Below are 27,241 nucleotides of genomic sequence, written 5' to 3'. Positions count from 1 at the left end.
GCCTCAGCTATCTCGTCACCGGTCGTGAATCCTCAACCCTTTGACACTTTGAAGGTACCCACAATAAACTATATACAAATGGACTACAGACACACCGACAATATGACCAACCAAGCAATGCTTCCAGGGATCCACATAACTGGTCCCCTTCTAAACCCACCCAACCTATAGTTCCTTTAAACCAGGAACCCCAGTTCAACAGACACCAACGCTGATTTATTTCACATCCTTGACATATCCCAGTCTTACCCTTTCTCCCCTCCCACTAAACAAACTAACACATCATTTTCATTCCAACACTTAACGTTTATTACATAATTTAAGCTTAATTAGAAATTTTACTAATAGATATATTTCTTTTCTTTTCAGGACTGATTAAATAATTTGATTTATAATAATAAGAATGAATAAAAACCATTAATTAGGAATAGTACAATAAATAAAAAATACTAACTTTAAAACTATTTCTTTGTTTTCCTGGGTGAGGTTATAATGAACAAAAAGAATAGACCTAGAGAAAACTAGGATCTAGCCAAACTCAGTTTAACGTCCTACTCTGAAATCCTGACTACTAGAGCTCTACTAGTGGATGTCCCTTCAGACTTTGAACTTTGTTTTTAGCAATAGATAGTTCCCTCACGCTAGAAAAAAAATCTTAAACAAGAAAATATTGCTTAATAAACCAGCTTAAAAAGAAAGGAATGACCTGAAGATAGTTTACGATAAATTCAAAAACTTAAAACTAACAAAAAGAACTAACTACGACAACACAATCAGACAAACATGAAATCGCCTTTTTCCATTTGGCGCCTTAAGTTATGCTAGACTTAGCTTTATCTTTCTGGATTTCTTCCACAATAGGGCTTTCGTGGTGGGTTCCACACCAAATTGGATGTCGTTTTTAACCCGCTCTCACCAAGTTCCACTTTCCAAATCTGCATCCACTACTGTACACTGCTTTTATGTAGCAATGGGCACTAACTACGGAGTGCCTTCGTAACGTACGTTACCAAAGTACTGCAGACCAAAATGTTGAGCCACACCAGAAGATCTCCAGAAGATGATATTAGCCAGCACTATAGAAAATAAACCCGATTATTACAACATCACCTACACACACTGACAACCACTTACAATTCGAACCATTCGCATGCACGAAATAAATTAATAATGGTATTTCTGTTTATTCAGTCGTTTATGGAGTTTGTCACTAATTTTCCGTTAAAACAATGAGATTTAGTTACTTTTATAAATAAAAATAATCAAAATGACTTTATCAACCAAAATTAATTTTTTTTTCAATTATAGTTCGGAGTTTGCTTGTCTCGCACTATGTTCGGTTGCTTATGACTTCACATCAACGTTTCTTCAATAAGTTGAGTTAATGCTACAGTCAACCTTATAACAAACTTTCATCCAAGTATCTACTCAACTATCATTTGGCAGTCTCACATTATTTACCTCTCTTCTACCAACAAAATTGCCGTGCTTGAACAACGGTCTAAGTTCAAAGTACTTATGGCCTTGAAATTTTGAGTTTGAAACTCACATTACGCATTGGCTAATTCTCTTAGCCTACGCTCTTACGTGTGCACAAGCAACTATACTCCCAACCCTGACCTGTCACACAAATAAGTTCCACAAACAGCTGCTGTCATACCACCACTTGGTACTGGTGGTATGAAAGCAAATAAACAAACTCTCCGATAGAAAAATATAAAATCAACGAAAAAAACGATATTTCCCATAAAAAAACCCACCAAACGAATGCACATTACCTATTTGCAAGGCATATTTGGCGTTATTTACGGGAAATATTTACCTGAAGCCTCCTGGCACCATCTTCGTGTACCCGAAACCCAGCCGGCATATCATATACTACTAAGGCTACATATGCTGTCAATGCCCAGAGAAATTGCAATGAATACTCATCTTAAGCCGCCGAGGCACCCCGCATTGCCCCGTTTTGCATTTTTGGCCTGAACCCCTCCGTACATATCTCATTTGACAATCCGGCATCAATAATCTGACCATGCAGTATTCCCAAATTCTACGGGAACTACTTGGTGTTTATGAATGGTGCATCAGGCATCTTTGCCCGTGAGGACACCTCCAAAAAAAACAACTAGATGGCACTCCAGGCAATGTATCTTGCAGGTAACAACGAACGACCCTCTATCCTTATATTTGTGCCAACCTAGCTGTCGTATTATGTTGTTTTCTTTTGAGGGTAGGCTAAGTTCGTAGTGTATACCATCTACGGACTTAGCCTCTTTCCTTACTAACAGAATGATCCACTATAAATAGAGGGTGTAGATGTATTTAAATATCTTTTCATTAGCTGAGTTTCTGTACTAACTAGGGGAACCCATTATAAGCTTGAAAGAAAGTTCCCTATTAGTAGTGGTTACTACATACCGCCTACCAATACATTTATTTGTCTATCTATCCGGTCTCCCGCACTATTTTCCGGTATTATTTCTGTCCCTCGTTTTTGGCGTATTTGCTTCCCCATCCCTCAACAAAACTCTGGGGTTCTAAAACTTGTTGATAGAACAGCAGTGTGAGGGATGTTAGTCTCTCATGTAATCATTTTTAATACACTTTTGTGCACTAAAACCCAAGTCTTTGATACCATGTTCAACTCTATCTCACAGTGAAAAGCTAATGTATTAGAATCGTTTCTTCAATAGAAGTGTCGTCACCCTGGGAAGGGAAAGTAAAAACTAACTCTCATTAGACATTAATTCTTAAGCGATAGCCCGAAGGGCAAGTCGAATTTCGCAAAATATCTTAATCTATAAACTTATCTACCATATCAAAACACTCTTGTTTATCATCTATCTAAGCATGAAGTCATAGAGATGGTTTTTGCTAAAAAAAAATCTGTTTGATCTTGTATTTTTTTTACTACTCTCTACGTACCCGTTTATGTTGAACTAAACGGAATTAAACTTGAATACTATTATTTATTTATTTTAGTATCTACCAATGGTTCATTATTCTTAATAACATGGCATCAGGAAAAGTATAGACTAAGTTGAGCTTATCAAGTGTATAAGCTTTACATAACCCATATTTTCCTGGACTCGGCTTAGCGAACGTTTAGTGTTAGTTTTTCTTTTTTTTTATCTTTATGTTACGCTACGCGCCCAACGTAGGCTACACCCACGAAATTGTTATCTTTACAGTTGTATAGGCGGGTTAGAGTAAATTCCATCTAAGAAATGTCCATTATGAATCTATTCTGACCTACTGCTGGCATGGTCAACAATACCACTGACAAACTATATGTCATTCGAAAGTCAGCACGGACATTGTACATTTGTGGTAGTAAGTCAATTGATCATGAAGGGCCACATGGGGATAAAGGTACAAGGGTTTCACTATTAGGTTTGTTGGTCAATTTGGGACATTGAGGTAAATTCAAGAGCTAAATCAATAAGATGCGTTCATATTTACGAAATCCGCTTGATTTCAAATATCGATTCCGCCGCTTATACGTAGTTATTGGATAGTTGTTTTTTTGGAACAGCTCATGGCCTAGGTTACTTTATTTGTCCAAATATATTAACTCTATGTGATAAAATGCAAGGATTTATAGAAAGTATGGGTAATGGGAACCACATGTGAAACCCAGTACCATAAGACTATGAACTTAGTTCAAACCCTATACTTTTGTTAACTTCGTATATTTTATTAAAAAAAAAAGTAAAGACTGTTGACAATATGTAAACATCCAGTCAACAAAGTCACCATAATAGTATGCAAAGTGGTGACATGTCGCCACATGACCCCACGTATGTAAAGAGTTAGCCGGGCAATAACTTTATTACTAAACAAAAGACTTAAGACAGTAACCCGACTTAAGCATAACCTCTAGGCAAAAGCCTACCAATATATCACAGACGTAGTTGGGGGATATGTGGGAATGTACACCCCATATCACAGATCGAACAAATACCACTGCACACTACACAAAGCCAATAATTTAAATAAATAAATAATTAAAGACGATACACCACTTACTCTAATATTGTCCATACTTTAATATATTGCACTATTGAGTAAAAGTATCGAAATTTGTTTTACTTTGGATTGACCCATGTTTATTGTTTGATGTCCTTGGCATGGTAAACGCCTAGTGGATCCCCATTCAATGTTTCTAATCTGTACATATTGTTACCTAGTACTTCACCTACACGACATTTAGTGAACTTTCGACAAAACTTGGCGTTGCGGTTGTCCTGAAATTTGCTAAGGACGAAGTTACGTTTGTAAACCTCCTGCCCGGGGCTAAAACGGACTACTCTTGCCCTTCTATTATATCGGAGTGCACTTCTCTCGTACGCTTGATGTAAATTTCTCTTGATGGTATCCCTGATTATGCTGATCCTATCGTTTTCTTCTAGCATTAACAGCTCACTATCACTGAGTGCTTTTAATTTCCTTGCAAGCTTATAGTCTCTGCCGCAAGTAAACATATTGTGGCCATACAGGGCAAAAAATGGTGTCACACCTGTGGCCGCGTGGACAGACGTGCGTAAGGCTAGCTCAATCTTTGCTAAATTTAGGTCCCAGTTGGTGTGGTCGTTATCTAAATATGATCTGATAGCATTGAGTACACTCTGATTGACACGTTCTGCAGCGTTGGATTGGGGTGCATAGAAAGCGGTCTTCATATGGTCTATTTGGAATTCTTTCATCATTTTCTGAAATTCTTTAGAAACAAATTGCTTTCCGTTGTCCGAATGGATTACTTCTGGCACGCCAAATTGCTGAAACACGTTCTCCACTAAGAACTTTATGACATTTTTACTATTAGCTTCCTTTAAAGGCTTCAAAAATACAAATTTTGTTAGGTGGTCCACTACCACCAGAATATAAGCATTGCCCTTTCCAGAACGAGGGTACTTTCCCAAGAAATCTATATAAAGTTTCTGGAAAGGGCGGTCGGTCTGTACTTCATTTCCAATCTGGGGCATCATATGCTGATTGGAACTTTTGCATTCTTTGCAGACTTTGCAGTTTTTTATAAAGTTGCTTACATGAACGGCCATATTGGGCCAATAATATTTCAGTTTTAGGTGTCCTAAAGTTTTTCGGATTCCTCCATGAGATTTTTCTTCTGGTTCATGGGCCCTTTGTATCAGAGTTGTGGTTATGTTCTCCGGAATCCACAGTTTCCACTCAAATTCCTCTAATTCCATGTCCGATTTAGATACGGTCCTTTTAAAAACCATACCGTTCTCCACTTTGATGTCTGGAAATTTTTCTTTATTTTCCTCTATGGTTTTTATTAAGTCTAAATATTCTTCGGACTCAAATTCTACCGTTTCGAACCCAACGACCTCTTCCGGCATAAGAACCTCTTCTACCAAACGTGACAAAGTGTCGGCAACAATGTTTTCCGATCCTTTCTTGTGTTCTATCTCGAAATCGAACATCTGTAATTGCAATGCCCACCGTGCCAACCTACCATTCAGGTCCCGCAATGACATAAGCCATTTTAGACTCGCGTGATCCGTGATTATTGTGAACGGCATAAGTTCCACGTATGGCCTAAAACGTTTGACGGCCAGGATTGCTGCCAGACATTCTTTTTCGGTGACACTGTAGTTCACCTGTGCACTGTTCAACTTTTGGGAAAAGAATGCAATAGGTCTTTCGTTATCGTCGTTGTCCTTTTGGAACAAAACAGCTCCAACCCCTATATTTGAGGCATCACATTGGATGTAGAAGCGCTTTTGGAAGTCCGGGTGTACAAGAACGGGAGCGTGAGTCAAAGCGTACTTCACCTCGTTGAAACTTTCCAAAGCCTTATTATCCATAACGAATTTCTTGTCCTTCTTAATAAGATTAGTGAGTGGTGCCGTTAGTTCGGAAAAGTTTCTGATGAATCTACGGTACCAGCCTGCTACCCCTATAAAGCTCCGTACCTCTCTAACATTCTTTGGCACCGGGATTTTTCTAATGGCATCTACCTTAGCCGGATCAGGCTTCATAACACCTCCACCTACTATAAATCCTAAATAGTGCAGTTCTTTATAGCAGAATTTGGACTTTTTTAGTCCTATTGTTAAATTTGCCTCTCGTAGACATTTTGCCACTCTCTCTAGCAGGTTCATATGGGTCTCAAAGTCCGCAGATATGACCAATAAGTCATCCAGATAAACGAAAACATTTGTTTTCAATTCTTCCGGAATGACCTTGTCCATAAGTCTGCATAACCTTTGTGCCGCATTGCACAGACCGAACGGCATAACCACATACTGGTATAAAGGCCGTCCAGGTACTGTGAATGCGGTGTAAGGTCTGGACTTTGGGTCTAACTCGATTTGCCAAAATGCAAACTTGAGGTCCACGCTGCTTATAAAGTAGGTGTCCTCAAGCCTGCTCAATATCCCCTCAATGTTTTGGATGGGGTATGCGTCTTTAACTGTACGATCGTTTAACTTCCTCGCATCCAAACATAAACGATTTTTCCCGGGTCTTCTGACTAACGTTGACCTATTGCTCCAGGGACTGTGACACTCTTCTATGACTCCTAATCGAAGCATTTCATCTACCTCTGCATAAATGAGATTCTGAACCGCTGGCGAAACTGGGTAATATCTTTCTTTAACTGGTTGGGAACCTTCTTTTAACTCAATGGAGTGCATTTCCAACTTAGTTTTCCCTAACCCATGCTCTTCGTACGATTTAAACATCTTTTTCACATTTTCCAACCTTTTAAACATTTCCTCAGTAAGCTTATGTTCAGAATTCTCACTTATTAATGCAGGGTAGTCTTGCAATACCTCCTGACTTATTTCCTCTATCCCAAAAACGCTTGGAGCTATTTCAAATTTCTTAAAAAAATCTACTCCCAAATAGGCAGTTTGGACTAAATCAGGACATAAGTAGAAAACAATTTCCTTCTCCTTATCTTTAAAATTCACAATATCTCTTATTTTTCCCACTACTGACAAAAAATTCCCACTTGCTGTGGTTACGGAGGTACAAAAGGGTTCGATTTTAGATCCTAGTTGTTCCACTAACTTGTCACAATCCTTTCCGAGTAGACTAACAGAGGCTCCGGAATCAAGTAGTCCTCTGATTTCTATATTTCCGATCTTGAAATTAATATAAGCCCTATTATCTAAAGAATCTACATCTACTACAGAAGAACAACTTATAATTGACCTTTTAACTAGTCTACACAATTCTTTTTTGTTTTTGAATTTATCCCTAACTCTCTTAATTCTACTGATTTTACTATAAGCCTTACTTCTAACATTTTCTTCTTTACTATTACCGCTGTTCATTAGATCCTTACTTCTATACCTAGAACAAACATCTTTATAAACCTGTGGCACACTAACGCTGTTTTCATTGGGTATTAGTTCATTTCCATCATTATATCTATTGCCGTAACTCACATTCCCACTGTTAAATATTCTATCTCTTACCCTATTATAATTTTCTAATCTCTCATCATAACTCCTATATCTTTCTGAACTAGCTTTACTATTTATCATTCTTTTTCCCACTTCTTCTTTTCTTTTTAGGACTAAAACATGATTTTTCTCACTATCCGAAACTACATTCTGATCCTGGCACGCATTTATTGTTCGGGAGCTGGAACCGAACGCATCTCTCCCGACTTCGACGCGCTCTTCATGCCGTTTCCCAAACACTTGGGACACGTAGGACAAGTTACACCAGGATACCCGCATCGGTAACAGAACAGATTGCGCTGTGGTACCGGACACTCGATGTAGATATGTCCCGCTGCTTGGCAGTTCCAGCAGGTGAGTTTCACTTGTCTCCTCTCAGATGTTTTGCTGGGATTTATTTCTTCGACAACCAAGTTCTCGTCCTCCTGATTTTCGGGCTGTTCTTCGAAGTACACTTCATTTACGGGATATGTTCGACGGATGGTGGTTATGGGTTTTGTTGGTTGAACTGTATATTTTTCCCTCTTCAAATAATTTTTCTCTAATTCTTTGCACTCATCTCGCAACTGATCGATTGTATAAATCTTCATAGAGTATAGGATATGAGATAAATCAGACCGCAAGTTTCTCTTCACGATCCTTATCATCTCTGCATCTGGTAAGGGAGTACGTAGTTTGGCTCGAAGTTTTTTTATTGCATGGAAATACTCATCAATCGATTCTCCAGGACGTTGTTTTCTTTCTTCTAAATCCCTAAGGTACTCATAGACGCTTCGATTGGACTTGTATTGCTGTACTAAGGCTTCTTTTAAGTCGACCCAATTATTAATATTTTGGTTACTCATTAGGACCCAAAACCATTCTTTAGCGTCTCCTTTGAGCAATAGATGGAAATCTCGAATTATTTCGTTCCATGGGCATCCATACAATCTTTGAAGATGTTCGATCCTGAACACGAAATCCTCCACATCCAATCCGTCAGGTTTCGCGTCAAAATAGACATTCCATTTGTCCACAACAATCAAGTTTCTATTTGTTACCATTTGTGCAGATTGTGTATTCACTGCATTGGAGGAATTATTGTAGTTTTGATTAATGGGTAATGAATAATCTTCCTGAAAGTCTAGATTTCTTTGAGCCTTGTTTTTAGAAGTCCCTTGTGTTTTGTCAGAAGGTTTCGGGTTTAGCTCGTTTGACCCTAAGCTACAGTTGTCTAACTCTGAGTCACCTTGCCTGTTTCCCACTGTCATTTTATTTAGTTCCCTTATTAGGCTGGCAAATCCCGATTGAATGCTTTGATTTATCCTTTGCTCTAACCTTTCCTCTAGATCGTCCCTATAGGCGTTGTTGGCATCAGCTATTAAAGCGGTTACCATAGCGGCATATTTTTCAGGACTATTTCTTTGTCTTGTTGCAGACTGAGGTAGGGGAGGTGGAGGCTGAGTGAAGTCCAATAAGGAACTAGCTTGAGCCCTCGAGCTCTCGCCTGAATTATTGCCTTTGCTAGAATTTACCAAGTTTCCTACCTGAGATTGACTATTTCCGGCGCCATTCGACGTCGATGGTGAGCGTTCAAGAGGCATGTTGTTGGCAGAGTAGTTTTGACAGTAGATACTTAATGTTATTAAGTTAGACGAGTGGCAAAAATATATGTACGAGATTTAGTATTGGCTAAGTCAAGAGACAAAGTTCATTCACGTTTTAAAATTTAACACAAATTAACATTTACACTAAGGAAGGATCGAAAGGATAATTAAATTTAGGGATATGTCCTTTTCAGTTGGTGTCTACGCATTGCTTCTATGGTCATATTCTACACTACTATTCAAAATCACACGAACATCCAGAACACAAATTACACTGGGTTTCGTAAAACTGTATTTAAGAAAAGAAACTGAGCCATCAATTGATAAACTATATGAAGATCTTGAGATCTCGGTTTCTTTCCTTGGCTGGATTCAAACTTTGTTTAAATTAAGATTCAGAGAAACAGTCACATTGATTAATGCAAGATTCCTTTGATCTCTCGCCTGTTAATTTCATAGGCGGCTTATAACACGTTTACAATTTACTATTTATATCACCACGCAGCTATTTGATAACTGGGGCTATGGTTTATTTTTCATTGGGCGCCATTACTGTTACGTACCCTCTTTCCAAAATGTGTCTGCCTCAGCTATCTCGTCACCGGTCGTGAATCCTCAACCCTTTGACACTTTGAAGGTACCCACAATAAACTATATACAAATGGACTACAGACACACCGACAATATGACCAACCAAGCAATGCTTCCAGGGATCCACATAACTGGTCCCCTTCTAAACCCACCCAACCTATAGTTCCTTTAAACCAGGAACCCCAGTTCAACAGACACCAACGCTGATTTATTTCACATCCTTGACATATCCCAGTCTTACCCTTTCTCCCCTCCCACTAAACAAACTAACACATCATTTTCATTCCAACACTTAACGTTTATTACATAATTTAAGCTTAATTAGAAATTTTACTAATAGATATATTTCTTTTCTTTTCAGGACTGATTAAATAATTTGATTTATAATAATAAGAATGAATAAAAACCATTAATTAGGAATAGTACAATAAATAAAAAATACTAACTTTAAAACTATTTCTTTGTTTTCCTGGGTGAGGTTATAATGAACAAAAAGAATAGACCTAGAGAAAACTAGGATCTAGCCAAACTCAGTTTAACGTCCTACTCTGAAATCCTGACTACTAGAGCTCTACTAGTGGATGTCCCTTCAGACTTTGAACTTTGTTTTTAGCAATAGATAGTTCCCTCACGCTAGAAAAAAAATCTTAAACAAGAAAATATTGCTTAATAAACCAGCTTAAAAAGAAAGGAATGACCTGAAGATAGTTTACGATAAATTCAAAAACTTAAAACTAACAAAAAGAACTAACTACGACAACACAATCAGACAAACATGAAATCGCCTTTTTCCATTTGGCGCCTTAAGTTATGCTAGACTTAGCTTTATCTTTCTGGATTTCTTCCACAATAGGGCTTTCGTGGTGGGTTCCACACCAAATTGGATGTCGTTTTTAACCCGCTCTCACCAAGTTCCACTTTCCAAATCTGCATCCACTACTGTACACTGCTTTTATGTAGCAATGGGCACTAACTACGGAGTGCCTTCGTAACGTACGTTACCAAAGTACTGCAGACCAAAATGTTGAGCCACACCAGAAGATCTCCAGAAGATGATATTAGCCAGCACTATAGAAAATAAACCCGATTATTACAACATCACCTACACACACTGACAACCACTTACAATTCGAACCATTCGCATGCACGAAATAAATTAATAATGGTATTTCTGTTTATTCAGTCGTTTATGGAGTTTGTCACTAATTTTCCGTTAAAACAATGAGATTTAGTTACTTTTATAAATAAAAATAATCAAAATGACTTTATCAACCAAAATTAATTTTTTTTTCAATTATAGTTCGGAGTTTGCTTGTCTCGCACTATGTTCGGTTGCTTATGACTTCACATCAACGTTTCTTCAATAAGTTGAGTTAATGCTACAGTCAACCTTATAACAAACTTTCATCCAAGTATCTACTCAACTATCATTTGGCAGTCTCACATTATTTACCTCTCTTCTACCAACAAAATTGCCGTGCTTGAACAACGGTCTAAGTTCAAAGTACTTATGGCCTTGAAATTTTGAGTTTGAAACTCACATTACGCATTGGCTAATTCTCTTAGCCTACGCTCTTACGTGTGCACAAGCAACTATACTCCCAACCCTGACCTGTCACACAAATAAGTTCCACAAACAGCTGCTGTCATACCACCACTTGGTACTGGTGGTATGAAAGCAAATAAACAAACTCTCCGATAGAAAAATATAAAATCAACGAAAAAAACGATATTTCCCATAAAAAAACCCACCAAACGAATGCACATTACCTATTTGCAAGGCATATTTGGCGTTATTTACGGGAAATATTTACCTGAAGCCTCCTGGCACCATCTTCGTGTACCCGAAACCCAGCCGGCATATCATATACTACTAAGGCTACATATGCTGTCAATGCCCAGAGAAATTGCAATGAATACTCATCTTAAGCCGCCGAGGCACCCCGCATTGCCCCGTTTTGCATTTTTGGCCTGAACCCCTCCGTACATATCTCATTTGACAATCCGGCATCAATAATCTGACCATGCAGTATTCCCAAATTCTACGGGAACTACTTGGTGTTTATGAATGGTGCATCAGGCATCTTTGCCCGTGAGGACACCTCCAAAAAAAACAACTAGATGGCACTCCAGGCAATGTATCTTGCAGGTAACAACGAACGACCCTCTATCCTTATATTTGTGCCAACCTAGCTGTCGTATTATGTTGTTTTCTTTTGAGGGTAGGCTAAGTTCGTAGTGTATACCATCTACGGACTTAGCCTCTTTCCTTACTAACAGAATGATCCACTATAAATAGAGGGTGTAGATGTATTTAAATATCTTTTCATTAGCTGAGTTTCTGTACTAACTAGGGGAACCCATTATAAGCTTGAAAGAAAGTTCCCTATTAGTAGTGGTTACTACATACCGCCTACCAATACATTTATTTGTCTATCTATCCGGTCTCCCGCACTATTTTCCGGTATTATTTCTGTCCCTCGTTTTTGGCGTATTTGCTTCCCCATCCCTCAACATATTCCATAATTATGTGATTCTAGTAGTTTTCAACCTTTTAAAATATTGATTTTAAAAGAATTTCGCTTTTTAAAATTATTTTCCATGCAGAAAATTCCGAGGGAAATATTCTTGATTGCCCTGATTATAGATTTAGGAAAATACCACTTCAATGTTAGAGGAGGTTTATTGCATTGGTCTTTTCCTAAAGAAAGATTCATCGTAGATGGCTATTCCCACAGAAAAGTTCATCGGTGATGACTTTCGCCACAGAATAAATCATCGGAGATTATTTTTTCCTATAGAAAACTCATAGTTGAGGACTTTTCCTTCAGAAAAAAATCATCGGTGATCACTTTTTGCATAGAAAGTCTCGTCACAAAGTTTTCTTGTTACCACCAAGGCATATTAATATAAGGTAAATGCATGAATTACAACAACTAACAAATTTACAAAAACAACATATTTTTATAGAAAATTTAATGTCAAAGAAAATATTGAATAATGGGGTCGTTCTAAAAATTTCTCAGGAAAACCATAAATACATTTTGAAAATCGTCTAAAATAGAACAAATTTGAATTAAAATGTAAACATGAAGCATTCAGAAGTATCGTTGGTCATTATTATTACACGTTTTCGATAAAAATAAGTATTTTATGGTAGCAAATTTCGAAGTTTCAAATTTCATGATTAGACCCTAAACCAAATTTACAAAAAAAAGGTGTGTTCGTTTACTCAATAATTTGTACAAATTTGTACAAGTCCAGTAACTTCTTGTAAACGACTAAGGTCTTTTGCATTGTACTGGAGGGTAAACGAACAACATCCAGTAACAATTTGTACAAATTTTGAGTAAACGAACACACATAAAAAGTAAAAATACAGCTGATTGTCACTTCTACCTTACTGGCGTTTACACAAGGCAGTCTGTCTGCAAATACAACTCAACAACACATACAGTGAATCACAGTCATTTTTACATTAGTGTCTTAACTTAATTATAATGAAATAAAATTAATGAAATTCAGGTAAATTTAGATAAAAAATATGGTTAAACAACATCGATTTCTACCTCACAGTGAAAAGTATGCACTCTAAAAGTTTTATGAAACCAAAAGGATTTCTTAGGAGTTTAGCACTTGGTATGACATCCTTTGTTATCCTTTACAGCTTTTAGCCTTATTGGCAATGATTTAACTAATCTTTCGGGGCAAGATATCGGAATTTTCCCCATTCTTCTTGCAAGGCATATTTCAGGTTTCCTATACTTTAGATGTTACGATTTTTTATATTTGTCTCCAAAATACTCCATAAATTATCTATAGGATTCAGGAGGTGTTTGAATCACTTTTGGACAGTTACATAGCATCCATTTTGGAAAAATATGTGATTTGTGCTCGGGCTCATATATTGATAAAAGTGGAATGTTGTCACAAATCACATTTTTTCAGCGCGTAAATTTCAAATTATCCTTTCAGAATGTTTAAATAATACATCTTATCCTTAATTCCTTCTATAAAATGTACATATTTTCGTTTACTTACAAATTGTTACTGGATGTTGTTCGTTTACTCTACAGTACAATGCAAAAGACCTTAGTCGATTACAAGAAGTTGCTGGACTTGTACACATTTTTACAAATTATTGAGTAAACGAACAGACCTAAAGACACGATTTCTTACACCGGAAGCACTCATACAACGCCATACCACAACAGAGTATCCTCTGTGCTTTACTGTTGAAATTGTGTGTTTAGGGTCCAAGGCGGTATTTGCCCTATGACATACCTTAATTGGTCCATATGACCAAAACAAGCTGCCAATGAAAGCAATGAAAACAACTTTAACCTGTTTTGGTCATATGGACCAATTAAGGTGTAAACGCAGGGTTATATAAATATGCCTCGGTTATCACTATTCACTGAACACATACTTAGCAAAATAAATTGGAAGTAGTGCAATGTAGACTAGTTCTTTCACGGCATGTTTTTATGCAGTTCAAACGGAGTCGTGAAAAATGCACTCCATTCCTCACATTTTGAATCACATCCATTTGTCACATTTTAACAACATCCGGAGGCAGTATAACGGAGTCGTGAAAAAGGCACTCCAATTCCTCACAATTTAACAGCATCCGGATGCAGTGCAAACGGAGTCGTGAAAAAGGCACCCCGTTCACTACATTTTATTAGCAGTTGTTAGAGATCCCTACATGTACATAAATCAGCTTGTACATCTCTACAGGCAGCGGAATATATTTCCAAAAAGAGATAATCGTGTTAACATTTCCAAACATTTGTTAATACAAACTAAATAATATTTAATTTGTGAACATTTTTCCGGTAACTCACGAGAAGAAAATTTCCCAATGGAGTGCTGTTGGAGTACATGTCGAAATCTTAACTGGTGATGGGAAGACAATATCGAACCCATTTATCAGATGAAGCAAAAGCACTTAAGCTTGGATTAAATGAAGAGCGGAGGAAACACACATGTTTGCGATTGAATTCAATAGAGAATTTTCATAATTTGTGTTAATTTAATAAAGTTATTAATATTTTTGTTTTACACAAATAAAAAATGCATTTTATTTTGTTATTCAAAACACGTGCTTTGGACTGCCTCCTATTCTACCGCAAAGGGTCAGTTAAAATGCAATGCCAAAGGGTCAGTTAAAATGCAGTGCCAGAGGTTCAGTTAAAATGCAATGCCAAAGGGTCAGTTAAAATGCGGTGCAATGGAGTGCCTCTTTCCGGGGTCACTCCCTTGTAAAAATCATGAGTGAAAATGCATAATTTGATGCACTTCCAAATCACTTGTACATATCATTTAACTGCCTCTTTGGAGGCAAACTTTTCGCTGGGCTGTTACTTTACGTGCCCGAAGTTACCATTTCTTACCATTTTTAATTTGTAAAGTGTTCCCTTACTTTTAATAGCATACAATTTATATGATAGCAGTTTACCACTTTTACCATTTTCTGCCACTGTTACCATTTTTAAAAGTAAAGGAACAGTCCATTAAATGTTGAAAATGTGAGTCTTCACTAAACACACTCGTACAAAGTGATAGTTAATTTCACTGAACATACCACACAGTAAACAGCGTTCTTTGCAACGATCCATCAGCTGTTGTTGTTTTTCTTTAGTTTTGTATTTTGATACCCATCTTTATCGAATATTTTCATATCTTCGTTACGTTATTCCCGCCGTCATCAAAAGCATTGTCACGTTGTTGTTATTTTTGTTTTGGTTATTCGCATTTATCGTTCGATCTATTTTGTCTTACTCATTCGTCTCGTCCGTTGAACACCTTATTCATCAAAGTGAACCAAGGTTCATTACGAAAAACTCTGCCATGCAATATGGGAGAAGCACGTCCAGTCGTTCATTCTTTCTGTCAGCAACAACAAGCAAGTTCACTTGTTATTCTCGATGTTGAGTTAAAATTAAATTGAATAATAAAAATAAATAAATTGAATAAAAGTTCAGAAATTAATAAAACAAAACAATTTTCAACGCAAGCCAAAGGATTAACACAGCCAATATGAAACAGGAATTGAGTGATAAACGTGATTTAAGGCCTTTCGTTTATGGCGGATTAGCATCTATTATTGCGGAATTTGGTAAGTATTTTGTTGGTGTTCTTTTTTATTTAACAAATATATGTAAAAATTATTAAAGAACATTGCAGTAATTGAAACAAACAATGCATGACGCAATCTAAATTATAAACAAGTAAAAACGGCGTTAAGTTCGGCCGGGCCGAACTTGTTATACCCTCCACCCACCACAAGTTGTATTGAAGTAAAATGGAATAATTAGTTTCCTTTCGTGTATGAAGAAGACTAAATACCAAATTTCCTATATTTCGGTAAGAGAATGTGGCTAGAACTAAAAAAATACCGAAAATCAAGAAGTAAGCTTCTATGGGGATATAGGAAGACGTGGACCTATACTGATAATACTCTTCTGGAATATTTTATAACTCTTGGAAGACGAAATAACGAATTTAAGCCATTTCGGTTGGATATTGACGTCACAATCTTCAGTATTACGAAAATCCGGAGGTACCGTTCTATGGGGGCTATATCGAAACGTGGACCTATGCCGACGAATTTTAGTCAGAAATGGGGCAATATGAAAGCGTGGACCTGTAAAGACATATTTCTGGCGAACAGTTTTATAGCACATTGAAGACTAAATACCAAATTTCATCCATTTTGGTGGAATATTGAAGACACAACCTTCAAAATACGAAAAATCGGGAGGTACTTTTTCATGGGGGCTATATGAAGGCGTGGACCTATACCGACAAATTTAAAGTGGAAGTTTGAGTACCCCCAACGAAGTCTAAATACCAAATTTCAGCCATTTTTGGTGGAATATTGAGGCCACAACGTTCAAAATACCGAAAATCGGGAGGTACCGTTCTATGGGGGCTATATGATGGCATGAATCGATACCGACAAAGTTCTGGGGGAAAGTTTTATACCACCAACGTAGACTAAGTACCAAATTTCAGCCATTTCGGTGTGATAATGAAGCTAAAACCTTCAAAATACCGAAAATCGGGAGGTACCGTTCTATGGGGGCTATATGAAGATGTGGACCGATACCGATAAAATTCTGGGGGAAAGTTTTATACCCCTAAAGAAGATTACGTACCAAATTTCAGCCATTTTGGTAGGATAATGAAGTTAAAACCTTCAAAATACCGAAAATCGGGAGGTACCGTTCTATGGGGGCTATATGAAGGTGTGGACCGATACCGACAAAATTCTGGGGGAACGTTTTATACCCCTAAAGAAGACTACGTACCAAATTTCAGCCATTTTAGTAGGATAATATAGTTAAAACCTTCAAAATACCGAAATTCGGAGGTACCGTTCTATGGGGGCTATATGAAGGTGTGGACCGATACCGACAAAATTCTGGGGGAACGTTTTATACCCCTAAAGAAGACAACGCACCAAATTTCAGCCATTTTGGTAGGATAATGAAGCTAAAACCTTAAAAATACCGAAAATCGGGAGGTACCGTTCTATGGGGGCTATATCAAAACGTGGACCGATATATCCCATTTTCAATACCAACCATCCTGCAAGTAATAAAAACTTCTGTACCAAATTTTGACTCTCTATCTTTAAAATTACGAGCTGTATCTTGATTTCAACAGACAGACGGACGGACGGACAGACGGACATGGTAAATCGACATAGAATTTTATGCTGATCAATAATATATATACTTTATAGGGTCTCCGACGAATATTTCGATGTGTTACAAACGGAATGACAAATTTAATTATACCCTCCATATGGTGGAGGGTATAATAAAACAGCAAATTATTGATCGGGACAATACAGAGATGGCAACAATTTGGGGTAAATTATAAAACAGCAAATTTTTGATCGGGACAATACGGAGATGGTGTAGAAGGCCCTTCAGGCCCTTCAAAACATGCCATGTTTTAGTGGGTGGTAGTGAAAAAATGTAAACATATTTGTCTTCAATTTGTTGTTGTTAAGGGGGTTTAATGTCTAAATTGTTTAATAATCTATAAGAGGGAAGTTTTTGCAAAGACCATCAACCAGCGCCTGCCATGTGAATGCCGTGTCTCGTGTTTCGTGTTCTTATCAACTAATTTTGTTGTCATGATTTATTACAAAGCGCTGCTGACGAAGAACGGGGGTATTATTGTCTTTGCTTGTGTATGAAATTAATGTACTCACGTAGATAGGATAGGTGTTCTTCCACTTACTGTTTGTTTACATGTACCGAATGCAAAATTATAAAATTATATAGGGTATAAGTGTTATATAGTATATGAGTTTTTTTGCAAGATTATTTATCAGATGTTTCTTTCTATTCTAGGCACGTTTCCAATTGACACAACAAAAACTCGCCTACAGATCCAAGGTCAAAAGCATGATAAAACATTTTCCCAGCTACGTTATCGTGGCATGACAGATGCCATGATAAAAATAAGTCGTGAAGAAGGCTTAAAAGCATTGTATTCAGGGTAAGAAGCAAACATTTCTTACATATTTTTTATTACAAAGATTAAATGTCAGTTTAATTTTCGTTAGAGCGAATTACATTGCCTTGATGCTTCGGAATATTTCTTGCATCACATCTTTTGCTTTGTTTGGCTGGTTAACTGAAATAATTAAATCTAATAATACTACAAGCCTAGACAATTACTATCACAAAAGTGCCCTGAACATTAATTAACCACCGTTTATTATAGCCAATAACGATTAAATTTCAAAAGTCCATTTCGTCACCATAAATGCCGGAAGACGTAACCGACATGGAAATGGAAATTCGTTTTTTGGTGGAATCTGATATATTAAGCTAAAATACATGCTCTGGCAAAATTTCAAGCTTCTACGTTTAAAAATAACGATCCTATTCAAGAAATGCCAATAGACGTAACAGCATACTGTAATTTTCATAGAACACAAAAGGCGTAACCCACATTATTTCAAAACTAAACAGCAGTACAAACAATGTATTCTTTGATATTTGTAGAAATTATAATGGCAGAGGGAGGGCTTATTGAGTTAATGTATAATTTCCACGGGGGCGGATTCGGTTAACCGGTTATTTGACCCGAAAGTCCAGGTGCAAAACCGGGTTAGACCCAGTTCTACTGAACCGATTGCTACAAAATGGGTAAGGTATGAAAGCTTATGGAAATACCTATCACATGGTGTAGTTACTTTAACAGTTTGGCTTTTACTCAGCTTATTTCTCCATATGTGTAATTTGACTCTTAGGTTACCATATCTCAAGAATGGTAGCGTTTTTTCAAAAATCACAAAGACCATTCTTTTAATTAATTTTTAAAGTAATAACTTTGACTTCAGACGGTTTTTACTGGTCTTACAGAAAAAATCCATAATTGAAGATTATGACAGAAGACCTATGCCCTGATTTAAATAAACATCTAAAACGCACATATGGAAAACAATATGTTAACCGGACAAAAGGAAGTAGTTATTCGGAAGGCAATGCTCGTCCCGATATTGTTCATTTTTCCAAGAGAAAGAACGAACGGAAATGTTCAAAATTTGAGACGTTGATACGAAAACGTGTATGTGGTCAAAATTCACGTCGTTCCAGTACAAAGATGTATTCATTAAAGACGGATACGATTAGGCTGTAAGTTTGCAAAAGATGGTCTGGTCAACCAACCCATGGTTTAATAGAGATCAACTGATTGTAATAATCGAATAGGTCCAAAGGACAAAAACGCAAATTTTCTGTATTGGTTTGGATTATACAAAAAGACAGGAAATCCTACAGTCACTGCGAGCATTGGCTTTTGATCCTAGCAGTATAATCTACAATAGAGAAGTTCCAAAAATTTTGAGGCAGTGGATCCTTCTCAGATGTACACACAAAGGCTAAAAGTCTCAAAAAAGAAATTCCAACACCTGCAAGACTTAAAACGCTTAATTTCAAGTGATTGTCATTACTTTTATGACAACATTCCTTATGACAATTAAAATTTAAACTGTTACAGATCACTTAATTTATATGAACTATATTTTGTCCATAAATTGACTTAAATACAACAATAAATATAATATTCCAGATTTAATATCGTCTAATACAATTGAAATTATAAGTAATTATAGTGATGGTTGGAATAAACAGTTCACCTAATTGTGGTCCATTGAAATATCGACGTCAAGCCTGGGAATTGAACCCAACACCGTCAGATGTCTAGTTTAAAGTTCGCTTAACCGCGTAGGCCAATAAACCAGTCCTAATTGGTTTATAATTTTTCATTTATACTAGTTTCTTTAAATGTATACTCAATAAATTGTAGGTTACGTCTTTTAGTATTTCAGAAAAATACAATACCAAAAGACGTAACCCACACAGCTTCTAACATTCTGGAAAAAAATTTAATTTTTTTCGAAAAATATATTTCTTCTCTGCCTTAAAACACGATACTAAAATTTTTCGATATTTTATAACACCGTTTTCATTTTATAACGTTTTTTGCTTCTCCTGTAAAGTTTTATTTTTGTGGGTTACGTCTTTCGGCATTTATGGTGACGATTTGCAGCTAATCAAAAATTTGTTTATAGACCCAAATGATAATGGCAATGAATTAAGAATGAAAAAATAGATTCGTAGTGAAAATTATGATTAGTCATGATCATACACGTCTATCCCAAAACATCCCACAAGTCAATGTCATAAACAAAACAAACGCCAAAAGAACTGGGCATTCTCCATCTATCTACAATCGCAGGCAGTCAGTCGTTATCAAATAAAATCTTCAAAAATGGGGCTTATTGACCACCACCACCACCACCTTGCAATTGGAATAATTTATAAAAATAACATTTAATGTGGAAATATAGTAACGTAAGATTTTTGTTTATTTCACTTGCTGCACGATAAGCAAGCAAGCCAAAGTGTTGTTGAGATGTGACGTGAATCAGCGACTGTAAACAACAACTGCACATGTTTACAATAATCTAGAATTATTTTGTTCGCATCGAGACAGTAATATTTGTTTGTTATAAAGTTGTTTACATCGGGGTAGTGATGCGGTTTCATTTACCTCAAATCAGCAGACCCCCCAAGAAATGAAACTTGAGCAATTTGAAACTAAGTAATGAGAAAATAAACGGAAAATAAAAAGCACCTTTGGAAGTAAATGCGGAAATTGACATTATACGTGTCCATTGTGGTCATCAATAAGGGATAGATGCCCACTGTTATCATCTATAAGGCGATAGATGCCCACTGTGGTCATCTATAAGGCGATAGATGCCCACTGTGGTCATCTATAAGGCGATAGATGCCCACTGTGGTTATCTATAAGGCGATAGATGACCACGGTGGTCATCTATAAGGGGATAGATGTCCACTGTGGTGATATATAGGGCGATAGATGCCTACTGTGATCATCTATAATGCAATATGTGCCCACTGTGGTTATCTATAATGCGAAAGATGCCCACTGTGGTCATCTATAATGCGATAGATGCCCACTGTGGTCATCTATAATGCGATAGATGCCCACTGTGGTCATCTATAATGCGATAGATGCCCACTGTGGTCATCTATAAGGCGATAGATGCCCACTGTGGTCATCTATAAGGCGATAGATGCCCACTGTGGTCATCTATAAGGCGATAGATGCCCACTGTGGTCATCTATAAGGCGATAGATGCCCACTGTGGTCTTCTATAAGGCGATAGATGCCCACTGTGGTCATCTATAAGGCGATAGATGCCCACTGTGGTCATCTATAAGGCGATAGATGCCCACTGTGGTCATCTATAAGGCGATAGATGCCCACTGTGGTCATCTATAAGGCGATAGATGCCCACTGTGGTCATCTATAATGCGATAGATGCCCACTGTCGTCATCTATAATGCGATAGATGCCCACTGTCGTCATCTATAATGCGATAGATGCCCACTGTGGTCATCTATAAAGCGATAGATGTCCACTGTGGTCATCTATAAGGCGATAGATGCCAACTGTGGTCATCTATAAGGCGATAGATGCCCACTGTGGTCATCTATAATGCAATATGTGCCTACTGTGGTCATCTATAAGGCGATAGATGGCCACTGTGGTCATCTGTAAGGCTATATATGCCCACTGTGGTCATCTACAAGGCGATAGATACCCACTGTGGTCATCTATAAGGCTATATATGCCCACTGTGGTCATCTACAAGGCGATAGATACCCACTGTGGTCATCTAAAAGGCGATAGATGCCCACTGTGGTCATCAATAAGGCGATAGATGCCCACTGTGGTCATCTATAAGGTGATAGATGCCCACTGTGGTCATCTATAAGGCGATAGATGCCCACTGTGGTCATCTATAATGCAATATGTGCCTACTGTGGTCATCTATAAGGCGATAGATGGCCACTGTGGTCATCTATAAGGCTATATATGCCCACTGTGGTCATCTACAAGGCGATAGATACCCACTGTGGTCATCTATAAGGCTATATATGCCCACTGTGGTCATCTACAAGGCGATAGATACCCACTGTGGTCATCTAAAAGGCGATAGATGCCCACTGTGGTCATCAATAAGGCGATAGATGCCCACTGTGGTCATCTATAAGGTGATAGATGCCCACTGTGGTCATCTATAAGGCGATAGATGCCCACTGTGGTCATCTATAAGGCGATAGATGCCCACTGTGGTCTCTATAAGGCGATAGATGCCCACTGTGGTCATCTATAAGGCGATAGATGCCCACTGTGGTCATCTATAAGGCGATAGATGCCCACTGTGGTCATCTATAATGCGATAGATGCCCACTGTCGTCATCTATAATGCGATAGATGCGCACTGTCGTCATCTATAATGCGATAGATGCCCACTGTGGTCATCTATAAAGCGATAGATGTCCACTTTGGTCATCTATAAGGCGATAGATGCCCACTGTGGTCATCTATAAGGCGATAGATGACCACTGTGGTCATCTACAAGGCGATAGATACCCACTGTGGTCATCTATAAGGCTATATATGCCCACTGTGGTCATCTACAAGGCGATAGATACCCACTGTGGTCATCTAAAAGGCGATAGATGCCCACTGTGGTCATCAATAAGGCGATAGATGCCCACTGTGGTCATCTATAAGGCGATAGATGCCCACTGTGGTCATCTATAAGGCGATAGATGCCCACTGTGGTCATCTATAAGGCGATAGATGCCCACTGTGGTCATCTATAAGGCGATAGATGCCCACTGTGGTCATCTATAAGGCGATAGATGCCCACTGTGGTCATCTATAAGGCGATAGATGCCCACTGTGGTCATCTATAAGGCGATAGATGCCCACTGTGGTCATCTATAAGGCGATAGATGCCCACTGTGGTCATCGATAATGCGATAGATGCCCACTGTGGTCATCTATAAGGCGATAGATGACCACTGTGGTCATCTACAAGGCGATAGATACCCACTGTGGTCATCTATAATGCGATAGATGCCCACTGTGGTCATCTATAAGGCGATAGATGCCCACTGTGGTCATCTATAAGGCGATAGATGCCCACTGTGGTCATCTATAAGGCGATAGATGCCCACTGTGGTCATCTACAAGGCGATAGATACCCACTGTGGTCATCTACAAGGCGATAGATACCCACTGTGGTCATCAATAAGGCGATAGATGCCCACTGTGGTCATCTATAGGGCGATAGATGCCCACTGTGGTCATCTATAAGGCGATAGATGACCACTGTGGTCATCTATAAGGCGATAGATGCCCACTGTGGTCATCTATAAGGCGATAGATGCCCACTGTGGTCATCTATAAGGCGATAGATGCCCACTGTGGTCATCTATAAGGCGATAGATGCCCACTGTGGTCATCTATAAGGCGATAGATGCCCACTGTGGTCATCTATAAGGCGATAGATGCTTACTGTGGTCATCTATAAGGCGATAGATAGCCACTATGGTCATCTATAAGGCGATAGATGCCCACTGTGGTCATCTATAAGGCGATAGATGCCCACTGTGGTCATCTATAATGCGATAGATGCCCACTGTGGTCATCTATAATGCGATAGATGCCCACTGTGGTCATCTATAAAGTAATAGATGCCCACTGTGGTCATCTATAAAGCGATAGATGCCCACTGTGGTCATCTATAAAGCGATAGATGCCCACTGTGGTCATCTATAAAGCGATAGATGCCCACAGTGGTCATCTATAAAGCGATAGATGCCCACAGTGGTCATCTATAAAGCGATAGCACAATAGGTGGCCAGAGTGGTCATCTATAGCACAATAGGTGACCACAGTGGTCATCTACGCAAAGTAGGTGGCCACAGTGGTCATCTATAGCATAATAGGTGACCACAGTGGTCATCCATATCACAATAGGTGACCACAGTGGTCATCCATAGCACAATAGGTGACCACAGTGGTCATCCATAGCACAATAGGTGACCACAGTGGTCATCTGTAGAACAATAGGTGACCACAGTGGTCTTCTATAGCACAATAGGTGAACGAATTCCCATACCTTTACTAAAAAGTATATCTTTTTAATTTCTTTTAGAATATGGCCCGCCGTTTTACGACAAGCAACATATGGCACAATTAAATTTGGTACCTATTACACCCTTAAGAGTGTGGCAAGTGAACATGGTTTGCTTGTGGATCCTGATACGGGGAATGAACGTGTTTGGGGCAATATTTTATGTGCTGCTGCATCGGGTGCAATTTCTTCTGCCATAGCAAATCCCACAGATGTCCTTAAAGTGAGAATGCAAGTCCACGGGAAGGGGACACAGCAACAAAGTTTATGGGCTTGTTTTTATGATATTTACAAATATGAAGGTGTACGAGGTTTATGGCGTGGTGTATGTCCCACAGCGCAAAGAGCAGTGGCCATAGCATCTGTGGAATTGCCCGTGTATGATTTTTGTAAATTACAGCTGATGGGCATGTTTGGCGATCATGTGGCTAATCATTTTGTGTAAGTATAGATGAGGACTCGTAAGGGATGTTTCTCAAATTGCATTTTCTTCTCTTTGCAGCTCCAGCTTTATTGCAAGTTTAGGAAGTGCCATAGCCTCCACGCCCATTGATGTTGTACGAACCCGCCTTATGAATCAAAAACCAGTTACAGTGGTAAATGGAATGGTAACGGCGGCGACGGCCCAGAAGATCTATACTGGAAGCATAGATTGTGCAGTACATGTAATTATCTCCCTCTTTTATTTGTCTCGCCCATTAATTTGCATTTTTTGTTTTTAGACCGTTCGCAATGAAGGCTTCCTTGCGTTATATAAAGGCTTCATACCAACCTGGGTAAGAATGGGCCCTTGGAATGTTATATTCTTTATTACCTATGAACAACTAAAGAAATATTGAAACTATTCAAGTCCACGACAAATGAATAATCTACAAAACTACTTTGGTACAAACATGTGCAGTAAAGTGTACATCTGCAGAAAAAAAAAACACGCCCACATAAACATACATACATTGTAGGCTAGGGACCATATCTTCTCACCGAACAAACAACCAACATTCACAAACCAAATTCTTAATTTTTTGTTCATTTAGTTTAGTAAGTAGAAATATTTTTAAAACAAAGAAATTGGAATTCGAAAGAAGGAACCTAACCTCTTACCAAGGTTTGTTTTATCCTCAAAACTCTATTTTTACTATCCACCTAATTAGCTTTACCTAAGAAGTTTTATTTCATAGAAGTATTATTGAATTTCATTGTGCGCTTTTCTTTTCATTTTCATTGCCTTCCCCCCAAACCAATCTTAAAGTATTTTATGTTTGTATTTCTCCATGCAACTTCTCCATTCTATTTCTTCCTTTTAAATCTATGCATTTCTTTGGCATTCATTGTTGAACACAAATGAACATTTAATTTGGCGGCATTTTCAATTCGCATATCCTGTTGATGAAGACATCTGAGATAAAGAGTCATATAATTTATATATTCTTCTTTCGTAGCTTTAGTTAATGTTGTTGTTTGCAAATAAATATTAATACATATGTATTTATGTACAGAATGTATATAATTAATTTAATCTATGCAAATATAATGAAATCTCCTGTTATATGCTAAGTAAACGAAAAAAAAAAAAAATAAAAAAAGAAAAAAAGTAAATAAAAAAGAAAATTATTTTAAAGGAAAGCTGTTTTTCTACAAAAATAATCACAGTAGAACCTCTATAAGGCGGTAGATGCCCACTGTGGTCATCTATAAGGTGATAAATGCCCACTGTGATAATTTATAAAGCGATAGATGCCCACTGTACTCATCTAAAAGGCGGTAGATGCCCACAGTACTCATCTAAAAGGCGGTAGATACCCACTGTGGTCATCCATAAAGCGATAGATGCCCACTGTGGTCATCTGTAAAGGAATAGATGCCCACTGTGGTCATCCGTATGGCGATAGATGAATACTGTGGTCATCTGTAAAGCGATAGATGAGCACTGTGGTCATCTATATGGCGATAGATGACTACTGTGGTCATCCATAAAGCGATAGATGCCCACTGTGGTCATCTGTAAAGGAATAGATGCCCACTGTGGTCATCCGTATGGCGATAGATGAATACTGTGGTCATCTGTAAAGCGATAGATGAGCACTGTGGTCATCTATATGGCGATAGATGACTACTGTGGTCATCCATAAAGCGGTAGATGCCCACTGTGGTCATCTATAAGGTGATAAATGCCTACTGTGATAATTTATAAAGCGATAGATGCCCACTGTTGTCATCTATAAAGCGATAGATGGCCACTGTGGTCATCTATAAGACGATAGATGCCCACTGTACTCATCTAAAAGGCGGTAGATGCCCACTGTACTCATCTAAAAGGCGGTAGATACCCACTGTGGTCATCTATAAAGCGATAGATGCCCACTGTGGTCATCAATCCCACGGCAGCGGGTTCTTACGTACCGGATTGACCCGAAACCAAAAGTGTTTCGGCCAGCGGCTGCCAACCCAGCATTATATGCTGCTACAACAACAACTGTGGTCATCTGTAAAGGGATAGATGCCCACTGTGGTCATCTATATGGCGATAGATGACTACTGTGGTCATCTGTAAAGCGATAGATGAGCACTGTGGTCATCTGTAAAGCGATAGATGAGCACTGTGGTCATCTATATGGCGATAGATGACTACTGTGGTCATTTATAAGGCGATAGATGCCCAGTGTACTCATCTAAAAGGCGGTAGGTGCCAACTGTGGTCATCTATAAAGCGATAAATGCCCACTGTGGTCATCTGTAAAGCGATAGATGCCCACTGTGGTCATATATAAAGCGATAGATGACCACTGCGGTCATCTATAAAGCGATAGATGCCCACTGTGGTCATCTGTAAAGCGATAGATGCCCACTGTGGTCATCTGTAAAGCGATAGATGCCCACTGTGGTCATCTGTAAAGCGATAGATGCCCACTGTGGTCATATATAAAGCGATAGATGACCACTGTGGTCATCTATATGGCGATAGATGACTACTGTGGTCATTTATAAGGCGATAGATGCCCAGTGTACTCATCTAAAAGGCGGTAGATGTCAACTGTGATCATCCGTAAGGCGATAGATGCCCACTGTGG

The 27,241-nt window shown here is 38.2% G+C and overlaps 2 protein-coding genes across 3 annotated transcripts; both read left to right on the top strand.

The window, feature by feature from the left end:
• Positions 1–1,755: 1,755 nt before the first annotated feature.
• Positions 1,756–10,035, top strand: LOC141401607 (uncharacterized). 2 transcript variants are annotated; one of them, XM_073981935.1, is made up of 3 exons: positions 1,756–2,157; positions 7,551–7,793; positions 9,978–10,035. In XM_073981935.1, exons 1-3 carry the CDS (start codon positions 2,130–2,132, stop codon positions 9,989–9,991), a joined length of 285 nt encoding a protein of 94 aa, XP_073838036.1. In that variant the 5' UTR covers positions 1,756–2,129; the 3' UTR covers positions 9,992–10,035. The 2 variants fall into 2 exon arrangements, with proteins under 2 accessions (XP_073838036.1, XP_073838035.1); XM_073981934.1 differs by lacking the exon at positions 9,978–10,035 and adding an exon at positions 8,768–9,137.
• A 5,454-nt stretch (positions 10,036–15,489) lies between these two features.
• On the top strand, positions 15,490–25,781 carry Bmcp (uncoupling protein Bmcp mitochondrial). The gene is made up of 5 exons (XM_073982647.1): positions 15,490–15,737; positions 17,989–18,136; positions 24,195–24,614; positions 24,676–24,838; positions 24,896–25,781. The coding sequence occupies exons 1-5, from the start codon at positions 15,659–15,661 to the stop codon at positions 25,010–25,012; spliced, it is 927 nt and encodes a 308-aa protein (XP_073838748.1). The 5' UTR covers positions 15,490–15,658; the 3' UTR covers positions 25,013–25,781.
• The last annotated feature ends 1,460 nt before the right edge of the window (positions 25,782–27,241 follow it).

This window comes from Musca autumnalis, unplaced genomic scaffold (assembly GCF_047663935.1).
Source record: "Musca autumnalis isolate F117 unplaced genomic scaffold, ASM4766393v1 scaffold_4, whole genome shotgun sequence".
Lineage (NCBI taxonomy): Eukaryota > Metazoa > Arthropoda > Insecta > Diptera > Muscidae > Musca > Musca autumnalis.
The sequence above is the reverse complement of the archived record's forward strand: the minus strand, read 5'-3'. Positions and strand labels throughout refer to the sequence as shown.